General features: G+C 38.5%; 1 protein-coding gene across 6 annotated transcripts in view; it reads right to left on the minus strand.

Moving 5' to 3' along the window:
- Positions 1–4,384: 4,384 nt before the first annotated feature.
- NRK (Nik related kinase) overlaps positions 4,385–23,574 on the minus strand; it is a 183,214-nt gene continuing 164,024 nt past the window's right edge. For all 6 annotated transcript variants that reach the window (XM_038748637.1, XM_038748635.1, XM_038748636.1 and 3 more), the window contains 3 exons: positions 22,092–22,251; positions 8,181–8,320; positions 4,385–6,445 (listed from right to left, as the gene is read on the minus strand). In XM_038748637.1, coding sequence (XP_038604565.1) covers positions 6,362–6,445; positions 8,181–8,320; positions 22,092–22,251 — 384 coding nt within the window. In that variant the 3' untranslated portion in view covers positions 4,385–6,361. The remainder of the gene's footprint in view (positions 6,446–8,180; positions 8,321–22,091; positions 22,252–23,574) is intronic.

The raw sequence follows: 23,574 nt of genomic DNA on the forward strand, positions 1-23,574 counted from the left end.
GGTGTGTTTTGTTGATGACAAACTGCCAGTGATATGTGGGTCATGCTTGTGAGGTTCAGCAGGTACTGTCCATATTTTTAATATTATTGAGCCAATTCCCAAAGACAGATAGGGGAAGCAAATGTGACCTAGGTTTTGGAGAGAGCCACAGCTACTGTGCAGTAGCTGTTACAACTACTAGGCCTTTGCAGTTCCTGCTCCAGAATCCTTTGCCACAGTCTGGGCTTTCCATTGTATACAAATTCATCTATTAGAAGTATATAGAGAGTGGCAGAGATAGAATGAAGGTCTGAGATGGCACTCTGGAGTGGCAGTTCTTGCTTGCCAAGAAGGGGTGGCATGAATTTGCAAATACAGCAGTAGTAGGGCAGGGCACAGCCTATCGGGTGGCAGCCAATTTGTGGGCAGAGACCAGTGCACAGCAGTCCTAGGGATTGGCTGATGCTTGACCTGGAGAAAAGGTTCAGTTGTAAATGTCAATGTTGGACTAGGCCACCAAGAAATGGAAAGAACACCCAGTGGCCCAGTCAGTTTACCATACCTTTAAACACCTCAGAACTGTCTTCTGCAGGAAATTCTATCGACCCCCACTGATGACCTGAAAATTGAGCACCATCTGCTTCCCGGATCTTCTACAGATGCTTCAATACACACATTAAAAGCCTACGACAGGCTTTGCCTCTGTCACTGAAACAGTACACGCTCATCTGGGCAATATGGAATAATCAGAACACCCTACTTGTAACATAAAATAAACCTTCTTTGCATGTTGGCTTTAGTAGTGATATGTTTCTGATTGTGTGGAGCACAATTGACAAAAAGCAACCAAAACAGGACATGTGCCCTTTGACCACAGTGGAGTTCAGAAGTAGTGAATAATTGGATTGAAAAGCATATGAGTGGATTTCAACACAGTGTTTACAAAAAAGCTACAATAGCAGCTAACATCTGGATCCTTCGCCCTTAGCAGAGATTCCTCTTGGGCTGGAAAATACGTGACATACACAAAATACATAAAATATATGCGATTTCAGTGTGGAAAGACTACCACGGCTCATAATTTCTCAGCAGTAAGATTATTCTTAGCAAGATGATTCATCAGAGAGTGACCCCAAGTCCACATGATCAATTAAATTTAAGAAGATGAGCGAGAATGAAGTGATGGTGTACATTAGGGAACATTTCCCGTATGAAAGCAAAATGCTCATTTAAGTACCCAGACACTAGTAAACCACACCTTTCTTTTAACCTACTGAGAATGGCATTTTATTTTTAAGGTTTGAAATGTACAATTATATGACAAACCTCTGATAAAATGAACAAATATAATGTATAGTAAACACGTATTATCTTTTTTTAATCATTGGAGACAATACAACTTTTACAATGGCTATAGATATACAAGTGCATTTAAACTATGTACAATTACAAATTTTCAAAGATTAACTGCTTAATTGGAAATAATACTTAGTAGTGCCTATTCAATGTTTGTGGTGTTCTGTTCTTATTTCAGACATAGAGTCTCACCTACATGAACAAATGAGCAACGGTAGCATTTCCTCTCAGGTCGTGGGAAGATCGTCTCTTCCACACTAAGGTTGATATAGAAATTAAAAATGGATTTGGAAACCCATCATTTTCTGTTGTCACTTTAAAATATTTGCCGGTTGTCCTTCAAAAAAGCCTGGATTCTTCTTTCTCTATACTTCTATATTGAGCCACACAACTTTCCCCAACTCAGTCTTACTTCTTTACCCTCAGAAGCACCTTTCAAATCCTCCCTCAAAAGTTCCATGCTCTGATCCTCAACCGACTAAACCTTCTACCACCATTCTTCAGAGTTTTCTATACTACGAGTAAAATTTTTCATTTACTTCATGTTTTTCTCTCAGTGTGATAAATGGGGAAGCTAGGGGCTCCCTGATCCCAAGGGAATTCAGAGGAGTCCCAGAGAGTGAAATCGTGGAGCTCTGCACAGCTGACTGGAAGTGCCAGCAGGTGTGGCTCAACACAACTTGTCTTTCCACTCCTTATCACCTGATTCTCTCTTTTCCTGGTTGCTGTTCCCACTCCTTTACCTTTCTATTCTCTTATTCCTTCATCCTCCACTAATCCCATCGTTACCTAGTTTCTAATCAGTGGCTTCTTTTGCGTTATGATCAATCATCAACAAAAAACTGTCTTTTCCCCTGTTAAGTAACCAACTTGAACTGAGATCAAATCAAGTATCCAGACTTATTCCTACCTGCTGACCTAAACTTTGAGCTGAAACTGAATCTGTCTCCTTGCCTTGTTGCTACCTCTATCCCCAGTGCAGTTTTTCAGGGAATGACACTTTGGCTACTGACCTTTTTTAAAAAAAATAATACATACTGATGAAATTTCCGACAAACGGCAACCAATGTTTTTGAATCTAGTTGTTTCATTATTCAAACATTTTTTTCCTCAAGTTTTCTATCTCCAAAAAGGAAGGGTATTATTATTTCTCTTCATTCACTTCTTAATGTATAACCTGCCAAACCTTTCTTTTTTTTAGGATAGGGAGATAACCAGACAATGGGAATTGGGAAATTCCGCAGGGTAGTCCTAAAATGAAAAAGCTTGAAGGCCAGTAATTATTCCCAAATCTCAAGAGGGTAAGAGAAACCCAAAACATTACAACAACTACTCAATAACCATCAAGTCACTGAGGGGCTAGAGATGAACAACTTTATTCTCAGGTTATCTTAGAGTCACATGATCCACATGATCTACACCTAGAGGTTTCTTGTGAGCAGACTTTTACAGCTGGCAAAGAATGAAAATTTTTGTGATGGATTTGCTTTCAAACCTGGAAAATCCAGAACTTTTGTTCAAAATGAACTCTGGAAGATTCTTTCAAATACAAAGGGAAATTGCGCATCATAGCTCAATGCTGCTTTAGTATTGATGCATTTGGGCCTAGATTCTGCTGCCTTTTGGTGTGGATGCTTGTTATACTGTAGATGTGTTTTGTGCTAACCCAATAAATCATGTCCTCCAATGTTCCTCCACCAAATATTTGTAAGCTCCTTTCTTTAAACATCTTCACCTTCGACTGAATAAAACTAGCTTTGTATTCTTAACTTCAAAATGTTTCCAGTCTGTTTTCAAAACTGGTTTTCATCTCAGTAGAAAATTGATTATTCAAATGTCTGTTCTCCTGACAACCATGTACCTAAAGCACAGCTAGTTCAGATAATATTAATATAATAATTTAGACTTAAAGCTTGTAGGGGACAGGGAACGTGTCTACCAACTCTGTTATACTGTGCTCTTGCGAGCACTTAGTACAGTGCTCTGCACATAGTAAGTGCTCAATAAATACCATTGATAATATTTAGAAACTTTGGATAATGAAACAAAATTATACAAGATGGCCAAACTTGTCTGACAGCCAAACCTTTTGACTCATTTTATTTTACTTTATTTTGAAGTTTTGATAATGGGAACTAGCCTTGGCTTCAAATAATCAGCTTTCTATAACACTGACTTGTGTATTGCGTTCTCTCCTGCTATTCTGAAGATATCTGAAAGCTTCTTTTAAATCTATTGGCTAATTTTCTCTGGCATTCTAGAATATAAAATATTTTAAGGGACTGTATGATATAATCATGTAAATTTTGAATGGAGTTGATGTATTACTTTCTTACCAAATTGAAAATATACTACTTGAAGCCATCATTTTAAAGATTGTTTCCATCTTCATTGAAATACATCCTGTAGATTTTGAGTATATTCCACTAAAAAGTAAAAATTAACTACTTATAATCTTCATGTCTAACTTCAAACATAGATATTTTCAGTTTTTCAAACAGGTCATATGTATTGGACAATTTCCAGTTGCAATTCAGTTGCTCTTAGAATTTGTCCATGTGAAAACTAACAGGATAAAGGGAAGGGACATTTCCCATGAAAATGTTTCAACCCAGGAATAAGACTTTTTGTGAAGCCTTCTTGTTAATTTAGTCATAACGTTACAGGATGACAATTTCTGAATCACATTAAAATGCACTGAAATCACAGTTTTGTTGTACTAAAAAAATCTGACTCACATTTGTTTCCTTAATCCTTCAATTGATGTTTTCTTGAATTCTCAATTTACTGTATGAGGCTTATGAATGATGTTTGAGAACCCTGATTTTACATTGCTGGCACCAAGGTGTTAAGAAATCTCTTAGAGAAGCAGCATGGCTCAGTGGAAAGATCACGGGCTTGGGAGTAAGGTCATGGGTTCTAATCCCGGCTCCATCATTTAATGGCTGTGTGACTTTGGGCAAGTCACTTAACTTCTCTGTGCCTTAGTTACCTCATCTGTAAAATGGGGATTAAGACAGTGAGCCCCACGTGGGACAACCTGATCACCTTGTATCCCCCAGTGCTTAGAACAGTGCTTTGCACATAGTAAGCGCTTAACAAATACCACCATTATTATTGTGTAACTGCCCAATAGTACACATATTTCTTTCCCCCCAGCAATCTGGCTGTTAAACAGAAATTTATATTAATTAATATTATCTCAAGAGTTTGGGATTGGTGTTGGGGAAGGAGGAGAAAGTACTCTGAGCATAAGAACAGGTTGACCTTTTTTTTTTTTTAAAAAAAAGCCCTTTCCTACTGTAGTGCTGTTGACTTTCACTAAGCATCTAGTGAGGATCTTAGCATCACTAAGCATCAAGCACTTAGTACAGTGCTCTGCACACAGTAAATGCTCAATAAATACGATTGAATGAATGAACAAATCTACAGGACACAGGCCCAGAGACCCTTTATGGGATATTCATTCCTTGAACTATCAGGGATCTAAGGATTTATGGTGCTTTGTACCGTGTGTTTTCCACCAGTCTTATGAATAGGGAATCACAAAATTCCATTGCCATGCATTGCTACAGAAAACAAAGCTCTGAGAGGAAGGAACAGGGCCAGTGGAGTCTTACAGGAAGTTTTACATTCTTGCCTTCTTGGCTCTGCCTTTACTTTTATCCTGGGGTATTACAGTACCCCAGGTTAATTGAAAGATGTTCCAATCATCTGCATGGCTCCTGGGGTGTGTAGGCCCGTGTCCATAACTGACAAACTTGAATGCCATGACTCCCTTCAACCTTCGACATGGCCGTGCTCAGTTGAGGCATTCTGAGACCTGTCTACTTTTCAAAGGCTTCCAATCGTTTCCCTAAACATTTAAGAACCCACAGTTTACTGCTGAAACATTCTTTTAAAATGAGCCTCCAAATGTCCAAAACTATCATTTGAAAACAGTATATAATTTAGTTATGGATTGAAAAAAAATTAGTCTTTCTTAATCCTGTGTCAAAATTACAAGTATCAAGTTTCATTTCAAAATGCTGTTTTACAACCAAAATGCAAGCCCTTGAAAATTAATTTTTTTCAGTGATAAAATTTAATTTCAGTGACACTACAGCCTAACTACTATTCGGTAACAGGATCAATGGCTTCCTATATATTCTTTTTTTTTCTAAATTGTCTCTGCATAACTGTTTAAAATTTTGACATATATTTTGGAGAGACCTTATACACAAAGAAGTCAAATGGCCAAATTTTTGCCCCGTTATACCATCCCAGAGTAAGGGAAAAATAGGCTATTAGAGATATGTGGAAAGACAGAGTTTTGTGAGTGGAATTTCATAAACTATTACTTAAGAGTATTTCAAAATGCATTCTACAGAATATGTATCTGGGGTTAAGTTCTATGTTGAGGCATAGACGTGTTTATCATTTCGTGGTTTGCAAAAACATTCATTACCTATGCAATGGAAATCAGCCTATTTTACAAAGCCTATGATAACATGTACTAAAGATTTCAGGAGAACATCAAGAATCTGAGGGTATCCAATAGACACCTCCATTAATTTTACTATTTGGTTCTATTAATTAGCACTTGCTTCTCTGAATGGCTTTGGCAAAATATGAAAAATTTGCTTTTTTTCCATAAAAAAGGTTAAAGTCAAACATTTCTGAAAAATGCCTGAAATTCAACTCACTAAAAGCAACAGGCTTCTGAACTCTACACTTAAAATTCACATATAGCTAACTATCCAAAGAATAATGCTTGACTTCAAAATAAAAATTACAGGATTTGTGCAAAGATGCTTTTCAGAGTATGCTCTTCAGAATACATGGAGCTGGCTATATAGATTACATTTGTCATTGCAATCATGCTGTGCTGTATCAGAAGTTAAGTCTTTGCAACCTCCTTTTAAACACAAAATTGAATGATAAATGACAAATATTTTGCAGGTGAAAGTGCAAATGTGTGTGCAAATGTCATTATATTTTGCATTGTTCCAATCTACTGTGAACTTCTAACCGTCTTTCCTGGGCATCACCAGTTGAAAAGCACATTTTGTCCAAGGGTCATAAAGTAGATTTGACTGCTGCCTCCAGACTGGACAGAGGCAAAGAACACCTGGAAAATTAAAAAAAAATTGAGACATCATCAGCTGCCAATTAAGACCAGCTAAATTCAATTGCTACCTTAGAAACTGTCACAGCTTTGATTTAAATTGCTTTTCATTTCCTCTGAGTTTAAATAGGTGCTTTTTAAGGGAAATTCACAAAGTTCACCTCTGCAACTCAAGGTTTCAACCAAGAAGTATTAGATTAAATAGTTCCTAAGCTTTCTAATATTCTCTTGCAGAATTTCTTAATTATTTTTGTCTGAAGGAATTTTTGCTTCTTCCCCCCAAACTGTCCTGCTCCTGAGATATTTAACCTGAAAAATCTGAACATAGAAAATAATATTAGTTTTCTTTAGTGTTTTTTAAAAAACTTAGAACTCAAAGATGGTTTACTATTACTGTTATATGGCAGCTCAATGAAATGCTTGATACTTGAGTGATGGTTTTAAACTCTCAGATTGTGATGAACACTCTGAAAATCAACTTTCCACGAGAACTATCATTAGTCATGAAGTACTGAAATAAACATGATGCTATTCCTCTTTAAAAATTTGGTTTAAAACAACTGAGAATCTACACAATTATAAATGCACAGAATGATGAAAAAGACAAGTTGAAGTATATTCAGTTCCCCTTTGAGCTGTACTTTTCTGATACTATCTCCTCCCCTGTTCAGACCTTCTAATAACTACATGTTCATTCATTCAATCATATTTATTAAGTGCTTACTGTGTGCAGAGAACTGTACTAAGTACTTGGGAAAGTACAATACAGCAATAAAGAGTGACAATCCCTTCCCACAGCAAGCTCAGTCTGGAGTCGGGGAGACAGACATCAATACAAATAGACATCAATATAAATAAATAAAATTACAGATCTATACATAAGTGCTGTGGGGTGAGGAGAGGGGAGAAGAGCAAAGGGAACAAGTCAAGGTGACATAGAAGAGAGTGGGAGATAAGGAAAATTGGGGCTTAGTCTGGGAAGGCCTCAGTTTGGCTATGTACATGTCTAGCATAGTCATATGCATTTCACATTTAGCCTCATATATCCTTGTCTTATTCTCACAGATAATGAGAAGCAGCGTAGCTTAGTGGAAAGAGCCTGAGCTTGAGAGTCAGAGGTCATGGGTTCAAATTCTGGCTCTGCAGCTTGTCAGCTCTGTGACTTTGGGCAAGTCACTTAACTTCTCTGTGCCTCAGTTACCTCTTCTGTAAAATGGGGATTAAGATTGTGAGCCCCATGTGGGACAACCTGATCACCTTGTATCCTCCCCAGAGTTTAGAACAGTGCTTTGCACATAGTAAGCACTTAACAAATGCCATTATTATTATTATTATTTTTATAATATGCCCATTTAAACTCTGTGGTGGTTAGGGCCTCTCAAAATATACCTTGAATTGTAAATTTTCCTCATCTGCTTTCAAGCATTTTAATATAAAAATAAAAGACAAAAAACCCTTAAGTTTTGCTTAGCAAACAACTGGCTTTAAAACTCCTTTGGTAATTTGTTCTTTTTTTTAATATAACATTGTATTTATATGTGATATGTAGAATTTTGAAATAGAGGAAATACACTTTTTTTCTTTTAGCACCTTAAAATCTCCAATCTTTTAGTTTCAATCTTATTTACTGAGCACATACTGTGTGCAGACCACTGTACTAAGCACTTGGGAGAGTACAATATAACAATGTAACACATTTCCAGCTTGTTAATTGTTTCTGCTGAATAATATACTGTACCTTGTCGTTTCTTTCACATAGAAATTTTAGTTTCTGGGCTTTCTTATGCATAAATACACCTTCCAAATTTCCAGTTTCCACAGAGCGCAGTTCAATCGCTTTGTCTCCCCAGCCCATGACCTGGTTAGACTGGAGATAAGCTAAGAACAAAAACAGAAAAAAATCAGAGATGATTAAAATTACTGAAACATATAGGCCATGAATCCTTATCAGTAGAGAACAAAACAAAACTCTGCAAGCTAATCAAACTTTGAATATTTCCACTGTAATTATCTTGTTAATAATAATGATGGTATTTATTAAGCACTTCCTATGTTCCAAGCACTGTTCTAAGTGCTGGGGTAGATAATCAGGTTGTCCCATATGGGGCTCCTAGTCTTAATCCCCATTTTATGGATGAGGTAACTGAGGCACAGAGAAGTGAAGAGACTGGCCCAAGGTCATACAGCAGACAAGTGGCGGAGCCGGGATTAGAATCTATGTCCTCTGACTCCCATGCTCATGCTCTTGCCACTAAGCCACAGCAATCTGCACCCATTCCCATTCTTTCCCCCCTTTCCCCACTGACTGATTTGCCTTTTGTCCATTTCTCTGCTCATTATTATCTCCCCCGGAGGTAGATATGAGAGCTGAAATTCAAACAAGTCAATTGTGCTTCTTTCTAGTAGTTCCAGTAAAAGATATGGTGCGGTGGTAAGGAGGTGGTAACACTTGGTTAAAGGAAAGTCTTTTACACTAAACATTCTATTCCAGTTCTCCATTACAGAAAATCAAAGCTTGGCCCATTTTTTTCCTCATAGAAATTCATATCAATTTCACCCATTATTCATCAGCATGGTACACCCATTAGAGCAGCTCCAGGGAAGGCTGTGGTTAATACGCATTCATTTTCTGCATGCCATCTGGAGGGAAAGGAGGCCAAGGCCATAATATATGTGCCCTTGAGTGTCCCCACTTCTATCTGATTCACCTCATAATTTGGGGGCACCAGATCTGGAGTCACGACTTGCTAGTCACTGAAGAGTTTAAGTCACGTTGTTTCTCTCTGGAAAAGGGCAAGGTCTAAAGTCAGAGGGAGGGGGAGCACATGAGGAAATCTGGACCAGTTAGGTATGCTGAGATGGAAAAAGGACCAGAGCCAGCACCAGACCACTGCTATTCCCACCTCTGTACCCCCACAAAGTCCTTAGATAGTCCTCCAGCCCAGGTTCTTGTCAGGATTCACTGGTGCTTTGAGGCGGGGTGAGGTGGGCAACCAAAACTGTGGTTGTGTGTACGGCTTCCCTGGTAAAGACCAACACATACACATTCACTTTATGTAGACTTAGAGAAGCAGCACAGCCTAGAGGAAAGAACAGGGGTCTGGGAGTAATTGGGTTCTAATCCCAGCCCTCTCAACTGTTTGCTTTGTGACCTTGGACAAGTCAGAACTTCTCTGTGGCTCAGTTTCCTCAACTGTAAAATGGGGATTCAATACCTGGTCTCCCTCCTACTTAGACTGTGGGCCCCATGTGGGACAGGGACTATTTCTGACCATATTAACTTGTCCCTACCCCAGCATATGGAACAGTGTTTGACACATAGTAACTGCTTAACAAATATCACAGAAAAAATGGTCAGCCTGCTAGACGTTGCTTCTGCATTCAGCAATTTTAAAATGACTGTTTCTAGAAGGCCTGACTCTGGTCTGAGTTCTTGGATTCTGTAGAATGAAAACTGCTTGTGGGCAACCAACTTTATTCTATTTACTTTATCAAGTGCTTAGTACAGCACTCTGCACACAGTAACCACTCAATAAATGTCATTTTTTAAATGACTGCAGGGTGTTGCTAGTGCCATATATATCTCACAGTAATTAGGCCTTTTATCTCCAAGTCATTTGTGTAGAACCAATCTTGGTCACTCTTCTAGATTGCAAGCTCCTTGCGGGCAGCGAGAGTCTGCCAACTCTGTTGTATTGTACTCTCCCAAGCGCTTGAACAGTACTCTGCATTACTCTCCAGTAAGTGCTCAATAAATACCAATGATTGATTCTCCTGACCATGCAAAATGTCAACAGCTGTCTCAAATGCAGCATCAGGGAGAAATGCCCATTTGTTCTGCCAGTTGGGAATTAGGTTTTTCTCATGTCCACAAGGATCCTGTGATGTTTCTTCAAGACCCCTTGTGGACAACTTCATCAGGAGCTTAATATTCAACTGTGGTGGCTTGGTGACAATGCTGGCATTTGTTAAGCGCTTACTATGTGCAAAACACTGTTCTAAGCACTGGGGAAGATATAAGGTGATCAGATTGTCCCTCGTGGGGTTCACAGTCTTCATCCCCATTTTACAGATGACGTAACTGAGGCACCGAGAAGTTATGTGACTTGCCCAAAGTCACACAGCTAGGAATTGGCAGAGCCGGGATTTGAACCCATGACCTCTGACTCTCAAGCCCGTGCTCTTTCCATTGAGCCATGCTGCTTCTCTAATGAAGCAATGACAATATGCCATTAAACCCTAGGTGATGCTTCAGCTCAGAGCTGGCCCTGGTGAGGTCTAAAGACAGGGTTGGCTCTGAACAATTCAAAAAACTAGAGAACACTCAGTTATACTAGAATGCATGTTTTTACTCTGCTTTTTAGCTAGATTGTGATGGTAGATTAGGGAATGTTCAGATGACAACATGGATCAATCAATCAATCAATCGTATTTATTGCAAAATTACTGTGTGCAGAGCACTGTACTAAGGGCTTGGGAAAATATAAACACATCGATATAATAGACACAGTTCCCTGCCCACAATAAGCTTACACAGTCTAGAGGGATACAAATACAAGGCAAGACATGATGTCAGAAGAAATGGGTATTTGGACACATGGTGAGTACTCCAAGTATTTCTTTAACGTGGAGATCGGCAAGAACACAACCCTCCAATACAGGAGAGTGACAGGGAGTTGAAATGAATCAGGATCATCAGTCTGGGTCTTATTCAGTACAACAGAGGTGAACACCTCTGCCAGTAAGGTGTAAGCATTTCTCCCCAGCTGGACAGGTTAATTTTTAATTGATCCCCTATAAGGCTGCAAGAGGAACATTTTCATGACAACTGGGAATATTTAGGAAAAACCATCTAATCTTGTCCATATAATTTGAGTGCTGGGATTTCAAAATGGCCTGGAATTGTAAAATTGTTGCCTACTTAAAATTTTTTTCTTCCTCCCCAAGTGAATATCTCTTTCTACTAGAATATTCCGATATTTACTTCAAATTTTTCTTTTCTTACAATCTGAAAACTACTTTAACTTTCATATTATCTAAAAGGGGCCACCACTTTTATATCCTTGTGAAAAATACCTAAATCTTTTACAATATTAAAAACAGGCCTTGAAAATAAACATATTTCCTTATAGAGCACAATTCATGCATTTAAATGAAGTAAAATGGATATTTGATCAAATATAAGGAAAGTGGAAAATATATGCCTTTCCCACACCAAAAACAAATTTGTATTTCAAGGCAAAGATTATAAATACAGAAAAGTCTTTAATATAAAGATCCTGACCCTCACAGACTTATAAAAAATAAGCAGAAGAGAATAGAAAAAAACTCTTTTAAATGAGAAATGTGGTTTTCATTTTCAAAGCACAACTCTTAGGAATGAAGTTTTTGTCTTTTTTTTTAAAAAAAGACCTACTAAAATAACTTACTTTAGTGACAATAATCCAGTTTAATGGGCTTTCATGTTATGAGCTGAACCTAAATGAATTTGGTGTTTCTACAGGTTTCTAACCAGAACTACTTTGAATTGATTTACATCATTTTGTGGCAGAAAAGATTTTGACAATAATTGCCCTTACAGAAGAAAACCTAATTAAGCAAATGACTATTAAATCCTGCTGCCACACAGCACTTTCCAACATAAAGAATGACATTAGAGTCCAATGTATGTGTCTGAATTGTATATGCATTTTAGGGAAGCAAATTTCCATAAATACATAAAACCCTCTACATTTAAATAACGTTAAGGTTTTTAACTCAAACCAAAAGAATCCAGAAAATTCAAAATCAACAGTGTTCTTTGTTCCCTTTCTCTCATTCAGCATTCTAGAATGTTAAATTGAACTCTTGTCTAGCTGGGTTAAATATGCATAAAATATGCAAAGCAGTTTTAAAGGTCAGGAGATGTAACCATTTTAATTCTCCCCTTCCAATCTAATCTTTCTGACTCTCCCCTGTGTATTTTTTTTGTTTCGTTTTGGGTTTGTTTTTTGGGGGGGAGGTGGTGGTGTAGCTATCGTACACTCCCCTGAGCTCTTTTATACAACTCGCAATCAATCATATTGAGTGCTTACTGTGTGCAGGGCACTATACTAAGCGCTTGTGAGAGTACAACACAACAATATAACAGATACATTCCTTGCCCACAACGAGAATTCCCATTGGTAATGCTTGCCTGCACAGTGCTCCACAAAGCAATTTTGCTTTATTGCTGAAAAATCTGCTCAAGGAAGTTGCAGTGAGAGGAAGCAAATGGAGCCTAGTGGCAGGCCCAGAGGACTGGGAGAATCTCTGCTTATGTATGACAGTGAGTCTAAGCAAATCATTCATCTGTCACACTTCACTCCTCTAATACCAACCTACTCACTGTCCCTCGCTCTCGCCACGCCCCCCTTATCAATCTTTTTCTCACATCCTTCCTCCTGTTCGCAACTTCTTAACCCTACATATGTAACAGACCAGTATTCTCCCATTTTCAAAGCCCTACTAAAATCAGGGAAGCAACATGGCATAATAATACTAATTGTAGTATTTAAGTGCTTACTATGTGCCAGACACTGTACTAAGCGTTGCGGTGGAGAAACAAATTGGGGATAGGATATAGTCCCTGTTCCATGTGGCCTTACAGACTCAACCCCCATTTTCCAGATGAGGTAACTGAGGCACAGAGAAGTAAAGTGACTTACCCAAGGTCACACAGCAAACAAGTGGCAGAGCCATCTAATAGCCTCTACTCCACCCTAATCCCCCTCGACCTCTCAGCTTCCTTCAACATTGTGGACCACCCCCTCCTGGACCCCTTGTGGACCACCACAAGCCCATAATCTTGACATTATCGTTAACTCCTCTCGCTCATTCAACCCACATATTCAATCCATCACTAAATCCTGTTGGTTCCCACTCCTCAAGATCCTCCAGTGGTTGCCCATCCACCTCATCATTCAACAGAAACTCCTTACTATTGCCTTTAAAACACTTAATCATCTCTATTTTACCTCACTGATTTCATACTGCAACCTAACTCAGCACCCTCACTTCACTTCCCATCTTCAAAGCCTTATTAAAATCACATCTCCTCCAAAAGACCTTCCTCGACTAAGCCCTCATTTCTCCTCTTTCCCTTGTGTTTCATTTTTGCGCTTGGATTTGTATCCTTTATTAACTACACCCTCCACTCCATAGCACTTATGTACATATCTGTAATTTTTTAAATTCCTGCCTCCCCCTCTGGATTGTTAGTTACTTGGGGTCAGGAAGCATGTCAGTCAACTTTATAACGAACTCTCCCAAGTACTCAGTACAGTGCTCTGCATACAGTAAGCACTCGATAATTAATTGATTATCCCTACCCACAAGGAGCTTAAAGTCTAGAAGGGGAGTCAGAGAATAAAACACATGTATGTGAAAATTATTTTGCTATTAACATTCATTATTAAATTGAAGAACAAGTATCCCCCTGGTTAGAGACTTTGCTCTGCAAAAGCCAGTTTCTGTCCAAAATGGATGGAATTCAAATCTCCACAGAATGAAGGGCCCATATGTGGTGGCATGATTGGATTTATTCCAGCTGGGTTTGAGTCTCTCTATCTATGAATATTTGTATTCAAACAGTATGTGAGTGCTTCATTCACAGCCTCTCCCCATACTGTGTACGGATTTCTCAGTTGGGTTACCAGGCCACATGCTGTGGTATCGATGGCCTGAAAAGTGCATAGTCCATTTGACATGACGTGACTTCCACTCTAGTCTTAAAATGGATATACGATGGAAAATTTTAACAACTCAGCTGGTAGTAGCAATAGTATGGATTAACGTACCATTTGAGGTGAGATGAAATGAGTTGCATCCAACCAGGGGGTAGTACGTTTCTTAAGCTTTCAAACCGCAAAATGTCCAAGGAAAGATCACATATGCTTTGATACTATTTTCTGCTATTACAAAGTCTCTTTATGTTGATGGTTAAAAGCTCAGAGCAATTAAATTATTGATCAAAAAGATTTCTTATGGCATAGGAAAACGTCGAATGTCGATTAGAAGAGCTTACTCACTAGGCCTGTTTTTTGTGTAATTATAACTAAACTGCTTTTGTAAGCAGAGACGAAATAATTGAAACTGACTGTTGCTGCAAATCGAGTGGAGTTTTAAAACAGCAAACTACATAAACAATTTTTAAAATCCTGGATTATAAAATAGAAATACTTAGGGGAGATTTTTATATCTAGATTCTGAGCTTTCAATGAAAAACAAACTGGGATATAGTTGGTTATTAAGCATATGTACAAAACTCATGCCCAATGTGGATTCCACATTTTAAGAGAAGCAGTGTGATCTAGTGGATAGAGTATGGGTCTGGAAGTAGGAAGGACCTGGGGTCTAATCCCAGCTCTTCCATTTGTCTGCTGTGTGACCTTGGGCAAGTCAGTTAACTTCTTTGGGTCTCAGTTCCCTCATCTGCAAAATGGGGATTGAAACTGTAAGACTCCGATGGGACAGGGAGTGTGTCCAACCTGATTACCTTGTATCTACCCCAGAGCTTAGAACAGTGCCAGAACATAATAAGCACATAACAAATATCATTTAAAAAATGTTGTTACTAAGGATTTAAACACCCTTTGTTCATAGGAAAATAAGAACAAAGAAACGAGAAAATAAGAAATATCATCGCTGGACCAACCTAATATTCTATCTTTAACAAAAGCTTGGAAGTACAGTGTGATGATTGCCCTACTGGTTATCCATCACAACAGTCAGTGACGTACCATCCAACACGCCTAACTTTTTGGCCTACCTCCTTCCTCTCTATTTCTTCTCATTTTCTCCACAAACTAAGTGTGTGCCTGAAACCTGCAGAAATACACCAACCACACATAGCTCCACAGGGCTGAGAACTGCAAGCATATATCTCAAATTTGACCTTACAATTCAAAAAAAGTGATAATACTTCTGCTCTTTGTAGCTTATTTTTATTTTTCAACATTCTTTTTGTATGAAGACAACTCTACTGCAGTGCTATCTATAAGCGTGGGTGTGGATGAAAAGGTCAGTGTGTCACTACCTGCCTTTCCCACACTGTTTTCTTATGAACTACCCTAACCTGAATGCAGACATGATTTTTATGCCTTATCATTGTTTACAGCTGTGTTTCTTTGCTTAGTAGTTTTGCCAGATATATTTGCTCAAAAGCATCCACACCATTTCCAGTTGCTCCATGTCAGGCGGGAGGGAGCAGCTGAAGGCACACTGATCCCCTAAGCAAAATGAACAAACATTGGAGGCAGCTGAACCATCAAGCAGAAAACGTAGGTTGGAAAGAGAAAAGAGACACTCCTTTGTTAACTGTACACTCCTTGTGGGCAGGGATCATGTCTACCAACTCTACTGTTGTACTTTACCAAGCACTTAGTACAGTGCTCTGTACACGACAAGCCCTCAATAAATACAACTGATTGATTGATCCTAGCCAAATAACACCCTGAGCAATGGCCTCATTTATGTATGTGATAATGCTGTTCCTTCTGGGGGTCTCCAACTTCAAGCCCCTTGATTCATTAATTTCCTCCTTTCCAAGTCATATCAATCCAACAGATACCCTTAGCATTTATGTATATATTAATCTGCATTCACTAGTGATGTAGACTCCTTTACGCATCTACTCAGATTCTATAGTAGTGGCTCTGCCACTTATCTGCTGTGTAACCTTGGCCAAGTCACAACTTCTCTGTGTCTCACTTACCTCAACTGTAAAATGGGGATTAAGACTGTGAGACCCATTTGGATCACGGACCGTGTCCAACCTGACTAGCCTGTATCTACACCAGCGCTTAACAAATACCAAGAAATACTCCAGTGTTTAGTATAGTGTCTGGCATATAGTTAGCGTTTAACAAATATCCTTAAAAAAGTAGTAGTAACAATAATAATAACAGTATTTATTAAGTGAATACTAAATGCAGAGCACTCAATGCTATTACCAGTTGTACCCTTGTTCTTTCTTCTCCCGCTATTTTTAATGATTTGTTTATCTATCTCCCTCATTCATTCACTCAATCATATTTACTGAGTGCTTACTATGTGCAAAGCACTGTACTAAGCGCTTGGAAATTACAATTCAGCAATAGAGACAATCCTTGCCCACACTGGTCTTACAGTCTAGAAGGGGGGAGACAGACATCAAAACAAGTAAACAGGCCTCATCAGACTATAAACTCATCAAGGGCCTACCCTGGTACCAGAGAAACATCGATCATAACAACTTTAAATGCATCTGTTGGTATCCAGAAAGTATTATTCACTTTACCCTTGATGATATCCCTGACACCTTACAATTCAGCTCAAAATAGTGAGCACTATTGTTGTACTCTCCCAAGCGCTTAGTACAGTGCTCTGCTAACAGTAAGCACTCAATAAATATGATTGAATGAATCAATGAATGAGCAGGCAGTTAACTATTAAAATGAGAAGTATCATTGCTTATTTATTGCCTGAGCATTAAAAATCACTACTTTAAAAAAGAACTTCATGCACAATACAGTAATTCACTTATGCATTTGAAGTCTCAGTGTTCCTGACTCCTAAATATTAAACCTTTTCCTCTATAAGCTCTGTACAACTTAACAAATACCATTACTATTATTTATCTTTCTTAGGTCTTATAAGGAAGAATTCCCATATAGTTAATAAACATTGGAATGTGTTACCAAGTTTGGGAGTTCTTTAAAAAAATGGGCAGGTTTGTCTGAAACAGGTGGGATGTAATCCTTTCTAGGTGATGGGAGAATGGACAAGATTCATGCATAACACTATTCAACTACAAATGCAAAAGTCGATTTCCCACTTGAATGAAATTTCCCTATTCCCATATTTGATTAACTCACTGGTCGTATCGCAGAGGCCCTATCAAAAACATTAGAAAGAGGCTTGTTATTTTTAGTTTCCTTTGCCCCAGATCTGTCATTTGTATTGCTAGTACTTGCCTTCTCTGTCATTTCAGATGGCCTTTCAGATAGAGCTAACAGTTTAACATTATCCTTACTTGAAGAATTTGGGACAGGTTTTCAGCATCTAGCTGCCTCTACGAAAAGTACCTAAAAATCCATCTTTTTGCATAATGATGGAGCGACAACTTATCCTACTATTATGCAAAATCGCAGACTCCCCATGTAAATCAAGGCATTTAAAACAGACCCTGCAGAGAATGCTCAGGGACATTTGCAATCCATTAAAAAGAAGTGAACCAGAAAAACTGAGAAAGGAAAAATTAGGCTTATACAATGTATGTATTTGCAGCACATGGCTGCAGTAGAATAGCTGGGGATCATGGTATGCATTTATTTTAAATGGTGCGGTCACAAACCAATCCGATATTCTTCCAAAAGAAATGTTAGTCATCCCTATCCTATTCTGGAGTCTTCACTTTTTTAGCTCATAAATCAGGTTATTTTTCTTTTTCCCAATGCACCAGCATTCCCAGTTTCTGAACAATTAGAACTCTAGTGTTCTCAAGATTGACTTCCCACATTTCTCTGCTGCTATTCATCTTTTCCCTCAGTTTCTGGTTAAACCTTTTATTAATTCATTTGTTAAGTGCTCACTATGCACCAGGTTAAGTGCTGGGGTAGAAGCAACCTAATCAGGTTGGACAGAGTCCACATCCCACATGGGGCTTACAGTATTAATCCTCATTTTACAGATGAGGTAACAAGCACAGAGAAGTTAAATGACTTGCCTAAGGTAACAAAGCAGATGGGTGATGGAGCTGGGATTAGAACACAGGCTTGTGCTCTAACCAACAGACACACTGCTTCTTTCTGTCACTGCTTAGGTTTCCCTTGTTCAGACTTCTATAATCCCTTTTATTTCCAAAATCCCCTTCCTATACCTAGTCTTTCTGTCCTAATAAGCATTCTATTCTCTTTCTTTAGATTTGCCATATCTTGGCAAAAAAACCCACTATTTTTAGGTTTTCTTTACCATCCTATCTCTTTCTCCATCTCTGTGACACTCCTCTTGTCTTTTTGGATCCAATCCATTTTCTTCCTTTTCCCATGATATCGTGATCTATCCTTCAGATTTTGTCACCGCAATCCTGTCCAGAGCTTTCTGCCGAAAATTTTACCTCTTCATTCTTTTAATTTCCACTAGACATTTCTTTGCACTGTCCTATCCACTTCTTTAACCTCTGTGTTTTGCTTAGTGTACATGACGCCGGGAAGTATGGAGTCCTTGACCAGAAATGTATTCTCAGATCTTCTACCAGACCTCCAATAATGCCAATCTCCTCTCTGTACCTCAATTTTGTCCAACCCACAACCGAATCCTTACCCGCATCCTCCCTCTGGTCCTGGAACTTCCTCCCCCTTAATATCTGACAGTCCACTGTCTCTCCCCACCTTCAAAACCCTCATAAAAATCACATGTCCTCCAAGAGGCCCTTTTAAGCCTTTTTTTCCTCTTACCACCCTCACCTATGCATAGGCTAAGCACTTGGCTGTGTACCCCTTGAGCACTTTGATACTCCCCCCAGCCCCACAAAATTTATGTACATTTCCTTACCCTCTACTATTTCCCTACCATTTTAATTCATTTTAATGTTTTTCTTCCCTTGTAGACTGTAAACTCCTTTTGGGCAGAGATTGTGTCTACTAATGCTACTGTACTGTACTTTCCCAAGTACTTAGTACAATGCTCTGCACACAGTAAGTGCTCAACTACTACTATTGATTGGTTTTTTATGGAATTAAGCACTCACTATGTGTCAAACACTGTTCTATGTACTGGGGTACATACAAGTTAATCAGGCCAGATATCTCTATGCCACATGGGGCTCACAGTCAAGTAGGAGAGAAAGCAGGTATTGAATCCCCATTATGCAGTTGAGGAAACTGAGGCACAGAGAAGTTAAGAGATTTGCCTAAGGTCAAGTTGAGAAGCTGGGTTAGAACCCAGGTCCTCGGGCTCCCAGGCCTATGCATTATCCACTAGGCCATGCTGCTTCTCATGACTCATGTACAATACATATAATTTCAGAATCAGGATTTTGGAGAGGATCATCCTGGTCCCGGCAGGTTAATAACTAAATCAACAATGATGGATGGTTAACTTTTCTTTATTTTAAGATTATCTAGTCAGAAGTCTTGGTAGTCTGTTAGTTACCTACGAGTTAATTTTGCCTCCTCTAATACTTTTTCTTGCTGACCTACACAAAACTAGTTCCAGCCCAACCCTGTATATGGCCGGGTCTTTCCCACTCTCTGCAGCATTCTGCAGCTTTCAGCCTTTCCTGGACCCTCTTCCCACACCCTGAATCTGTCCTTCTGCCCCTCCTCCCCCACCTAAATCCATTCATTTAACTTCCATTTCCCCTCACCTACACCTCCAGTGCAATGAACCCCATTACTGCTGCCATTACTGCTTCTGCTGTGGGGGTGGGACTAAAAAGTCAGGGAACTGAGGCCTGGGGGAGAGTTATGTGGGAGGAGAGGTCTCTTTCTGAGACCTCTTCCAGGTTTTCCCTCCTCCAACTCCTCCATTTTCACTACTGCCTGGCCTCCCCTCACCCCAACCCCAATGTTGACTTCTCAATTTTGCAGCCTTTGGGGCTAGGAATTTCTGGGTATAAGAGATGCCAGAGTGATGGAAATTGTGGCAGCAGCAGTGAGGTCCAAAACACTGGTGCTGCAAAAAATGAACACAAGTTCCAAAAATAGATTCAGTGAAAAGGAAGGTGTGTAAGGGGCTGGAGGAAAAGAGGAGTGAGCCCCAGATGGAAGAAAGGGACCCGAAAACCTACAGGACTGGAGAGAGATTAGGTGAAATAGGCTGGAGCTATTTCTCTGGAAAACTCCCTAAAGTGAATGCCCAGCATTCAAAACATTTCAAGAAGTGATTTCCTGGCTGATGAGGAACTGTCTGTTCTTCTCTTTTATCATCCTAACAATCAATAAATTCTTCCTTATGACCACCTGAACTTTCTCTAGCTATAATTTGAAACCATTTCCTCAAGACCTGGAGAGCTACTAGTTAGCATTCTGTCCATAAAATCCCTTTATAAACTTGAAGACATTTATTAGATCACCCGTATTTCTTCTTCAGGTGAAACATTCACAGTTTCTTAACCCTCTCCTCACAGACACCAATTTTCTACTTTCTTTACATTCTTTTTAAGATGTGGTGGTCAAGTCTGGTGGCCAGGCTTGAATATGGGTTTGGCTAGTACTGAGAGTAGTGGTTCTTGCATGTCATGGACTACTAATTCATCTAACTCTAATATATCCCCATTAGGGGTTAGGCTTTTTTATCACATTAATTACTTCAGTTATCATCAACTTTGACCCCAGGTCTTTTTTGGCTGTATTTTTATCTAGCTGGTCCTTTTCCAACGTATATGAGCATTTTGTCCCTAAACTTACCACTTGGCTTTCATTCCCATTGAATTTCATCCTGTGTTTTCACAATACTACATGGTAGGTATTTGTAGCATACATGTATTGTATAGTATGTAAGCACTACAACAATGCAGTGTTACTCACATGGTTATAATAATAATTGTGGTACGCGTCAAGCACTGTACTAAGCGCTGGGGTAGATCCGAGATCATCAGGTCCCATGTGGGGCTCATAGTCTTCTCATCTATATGTCAAATCTATATGTTTCCAACTTGTACTTCCCAAGCGCTTAGTACAGTGCTCCGCACACAGTAAGTGCTCAATAAATACGATTGAATGAATGAATGAATGAATGAATCATATTACTGGTCACAGTGCTCTACTGGTCTTGTATTATTTATTATACCTGTTGTCTCATATTTTTTGTTTTCTTCTTAATGTGTCTGTCCCTAGTCCCCTCATCCCATTTACTCATAGACTGTGAGCTCTTTGGGGGGCCAGGGAATGAGCTGGGTAATTTTCTTTCTCCAGTGTTTAGTATTGTGCTTTCCACCTATAATACTTAATGGCTGAACTGAGTAAGCCTTCTTATAGCTGCCTGGCATTTTGGCATAAATTAAGAACTACAGTTTGAGCAAAATTAGTTGATCTTCCTCTGCAACACTTCTTGGCAGGAGGGAAATATCATCAACTTGTTAAATTATAAAGTGCTATTATCAGCCATTCAATTTTTTAAATGAGAGATGTAAATATCATTCTATTTAATATAACTCAGTGCTTATAGATGCATCAGGTATATATAAACATAAATTATTTCTAGATGAAACATTACTGATAAAAAATGAACATGCAGGCAATTTTTCTATTACTTTAACTTGGCAAAATCCAATTAAGTAAATGCAGTCACCGGAATGAACCTGATGTAAAAGAACATTTTAGTCTCCATATAAAATCCTGCTAGATGGAGAATGTAAAACAATTGAATATATGATTTTGGAATAAAATCTAATTATGTTCAACACTATTATTATACTGAAGTACTCATTTCCAAGGACAGTCTCTTCCCTTCATTGTTATTATTTAATACATTAAACAAAGTGTACATCCACTGACCTAACAGAATCAATCCATCTGCTGGGTTCCAAATTACCTGATGTATGGCTGAAGAATTTGAGCTCGGTAAAGAACTTGGTTTTCAAAAAATGTTGTTTAGGCATTCTTCATAGTGCTATTGTAATGAACAATATAGCATACTTCATACATACCCACAGATGCTGGCATTTCACCCCACTGTAAAACGGTTTCCTTTGTGAAGTGCCCATATATATTAATATAGACCCCTTCATCTTCATAGGTGAGTAATAGCTCCATTCCACTGGTATTGGGGAGAATGATAATAGCATGTGGGCGGATGTTTCCCTGGATCTGGAAACACATTTTATAAAGATAGATATGAGCAATTTTAAAGCAATTTTAATGACCACATCAATTGAAGTAGGTTGGCAGACAATAAAGATGAAACTGGCTCTCAGTTTGTGGAAAGTAAAAGAAACATCCATTTCAAAATTACACCATATATTGTGCTATCTAATTTTTGAAATCACATTCCTTAGGATATTATGCTAAGGTTCACGAAGGTTTCCCTATTGAATATTTTACTTTATACTGATAAGAAATTTTGGCTTTGAAGAAGCTGAGACATATACCTGACACAGACGAATATACTGAATTCTCCTACAGAAAGTAGTGTTAGAAGAAACATGACTAGCACTTAATTTCAAAACAGATTTTAGGCAGGGTGATTCACCTAACAGTTTATACAAGCACACTGTTCATAGCATGCAGAATGGCATATTGAACAGTAATAGTATTTGATTTCAATAATTTTGTGATTGAAAGGCTTAATTTTGTTAAAATTTTACCAGAGATTTTATATTTTTCATCCAAAAATATATCACAATAATCATACTATTCAAACAAGTCAAGCCCAGGAGTACTTCTTCAATTTTAAGAAATGTAATTTAAATAATGTTTTTGAAACATTTAAAACACAGAAGCCTCTCACTCATCCCAACTGAATGTTATTTATCATTATGCAGAATAATCTCTGATATAAAGTAACATTAAACATTTGTCATTCTCAATCTGTAAAAAACAGCTGTACAGCAACAAATTAAGTTATGAAATGTCTTCATAGTAACACCTTTTTATTAAAAAGAATCACCTCCATTCCTTCCAAAACTGACAACACAGATTTTCTCTTTTACCCACACACATTCACCTTATGGCAGAATTAACAGAAAAGTAGTGCAGAAGCTGTACTTGCCAAACTGAATGTACTCAGGCCAAGCACTTGAGTCCATGTCTCAGCAACTACTATCCGTAAAACTAAGACAGGTATCCAGAGTCGGAGAGCAATTTTAATGCGTTGCCTTGGAATTTGCATGAGCAATTGGAGCACACGAGACAGAAGGAGAGAGAAAAGAGGGCAGAAAGCAAGTGTGTCTAAATTCAATCTGTTTCAAAGTATAAAAACTGGACTCCTGACACAGAAGGTCTTTTGGAGCTAATTCATTTGCCTCTCAGATGACAGTCAGAGTAATAAAATACTCTTAATAGGCCCAGCCCTCTGTACCAGCTCTAGGGCTCTTAGGAATAGTTATTTCCGTACATTTTGCTTTATATGGGAAGAACACACAGAAATGGAATCACAGCTCTCTTGGGGTCCATGATAGTAGGACATTCATC

The sequence above is a fragment of the Tachyglossus aculeatus genome, chromosome 6 (genome assembly GCF_015852505.1).
Source record: "Tachyglossus aculeatus isolate mTacAcu1 chromosome 6, mTacAcu1.pri, whole genome shotgun sequence".
Classification (NCBI taxonomy): Eukaryota; Metazoa; Chordata; class Mammalia; order Monotremata; family Tachyglossidae; genus Tachyglossus; species Tachyglossus aculeatus.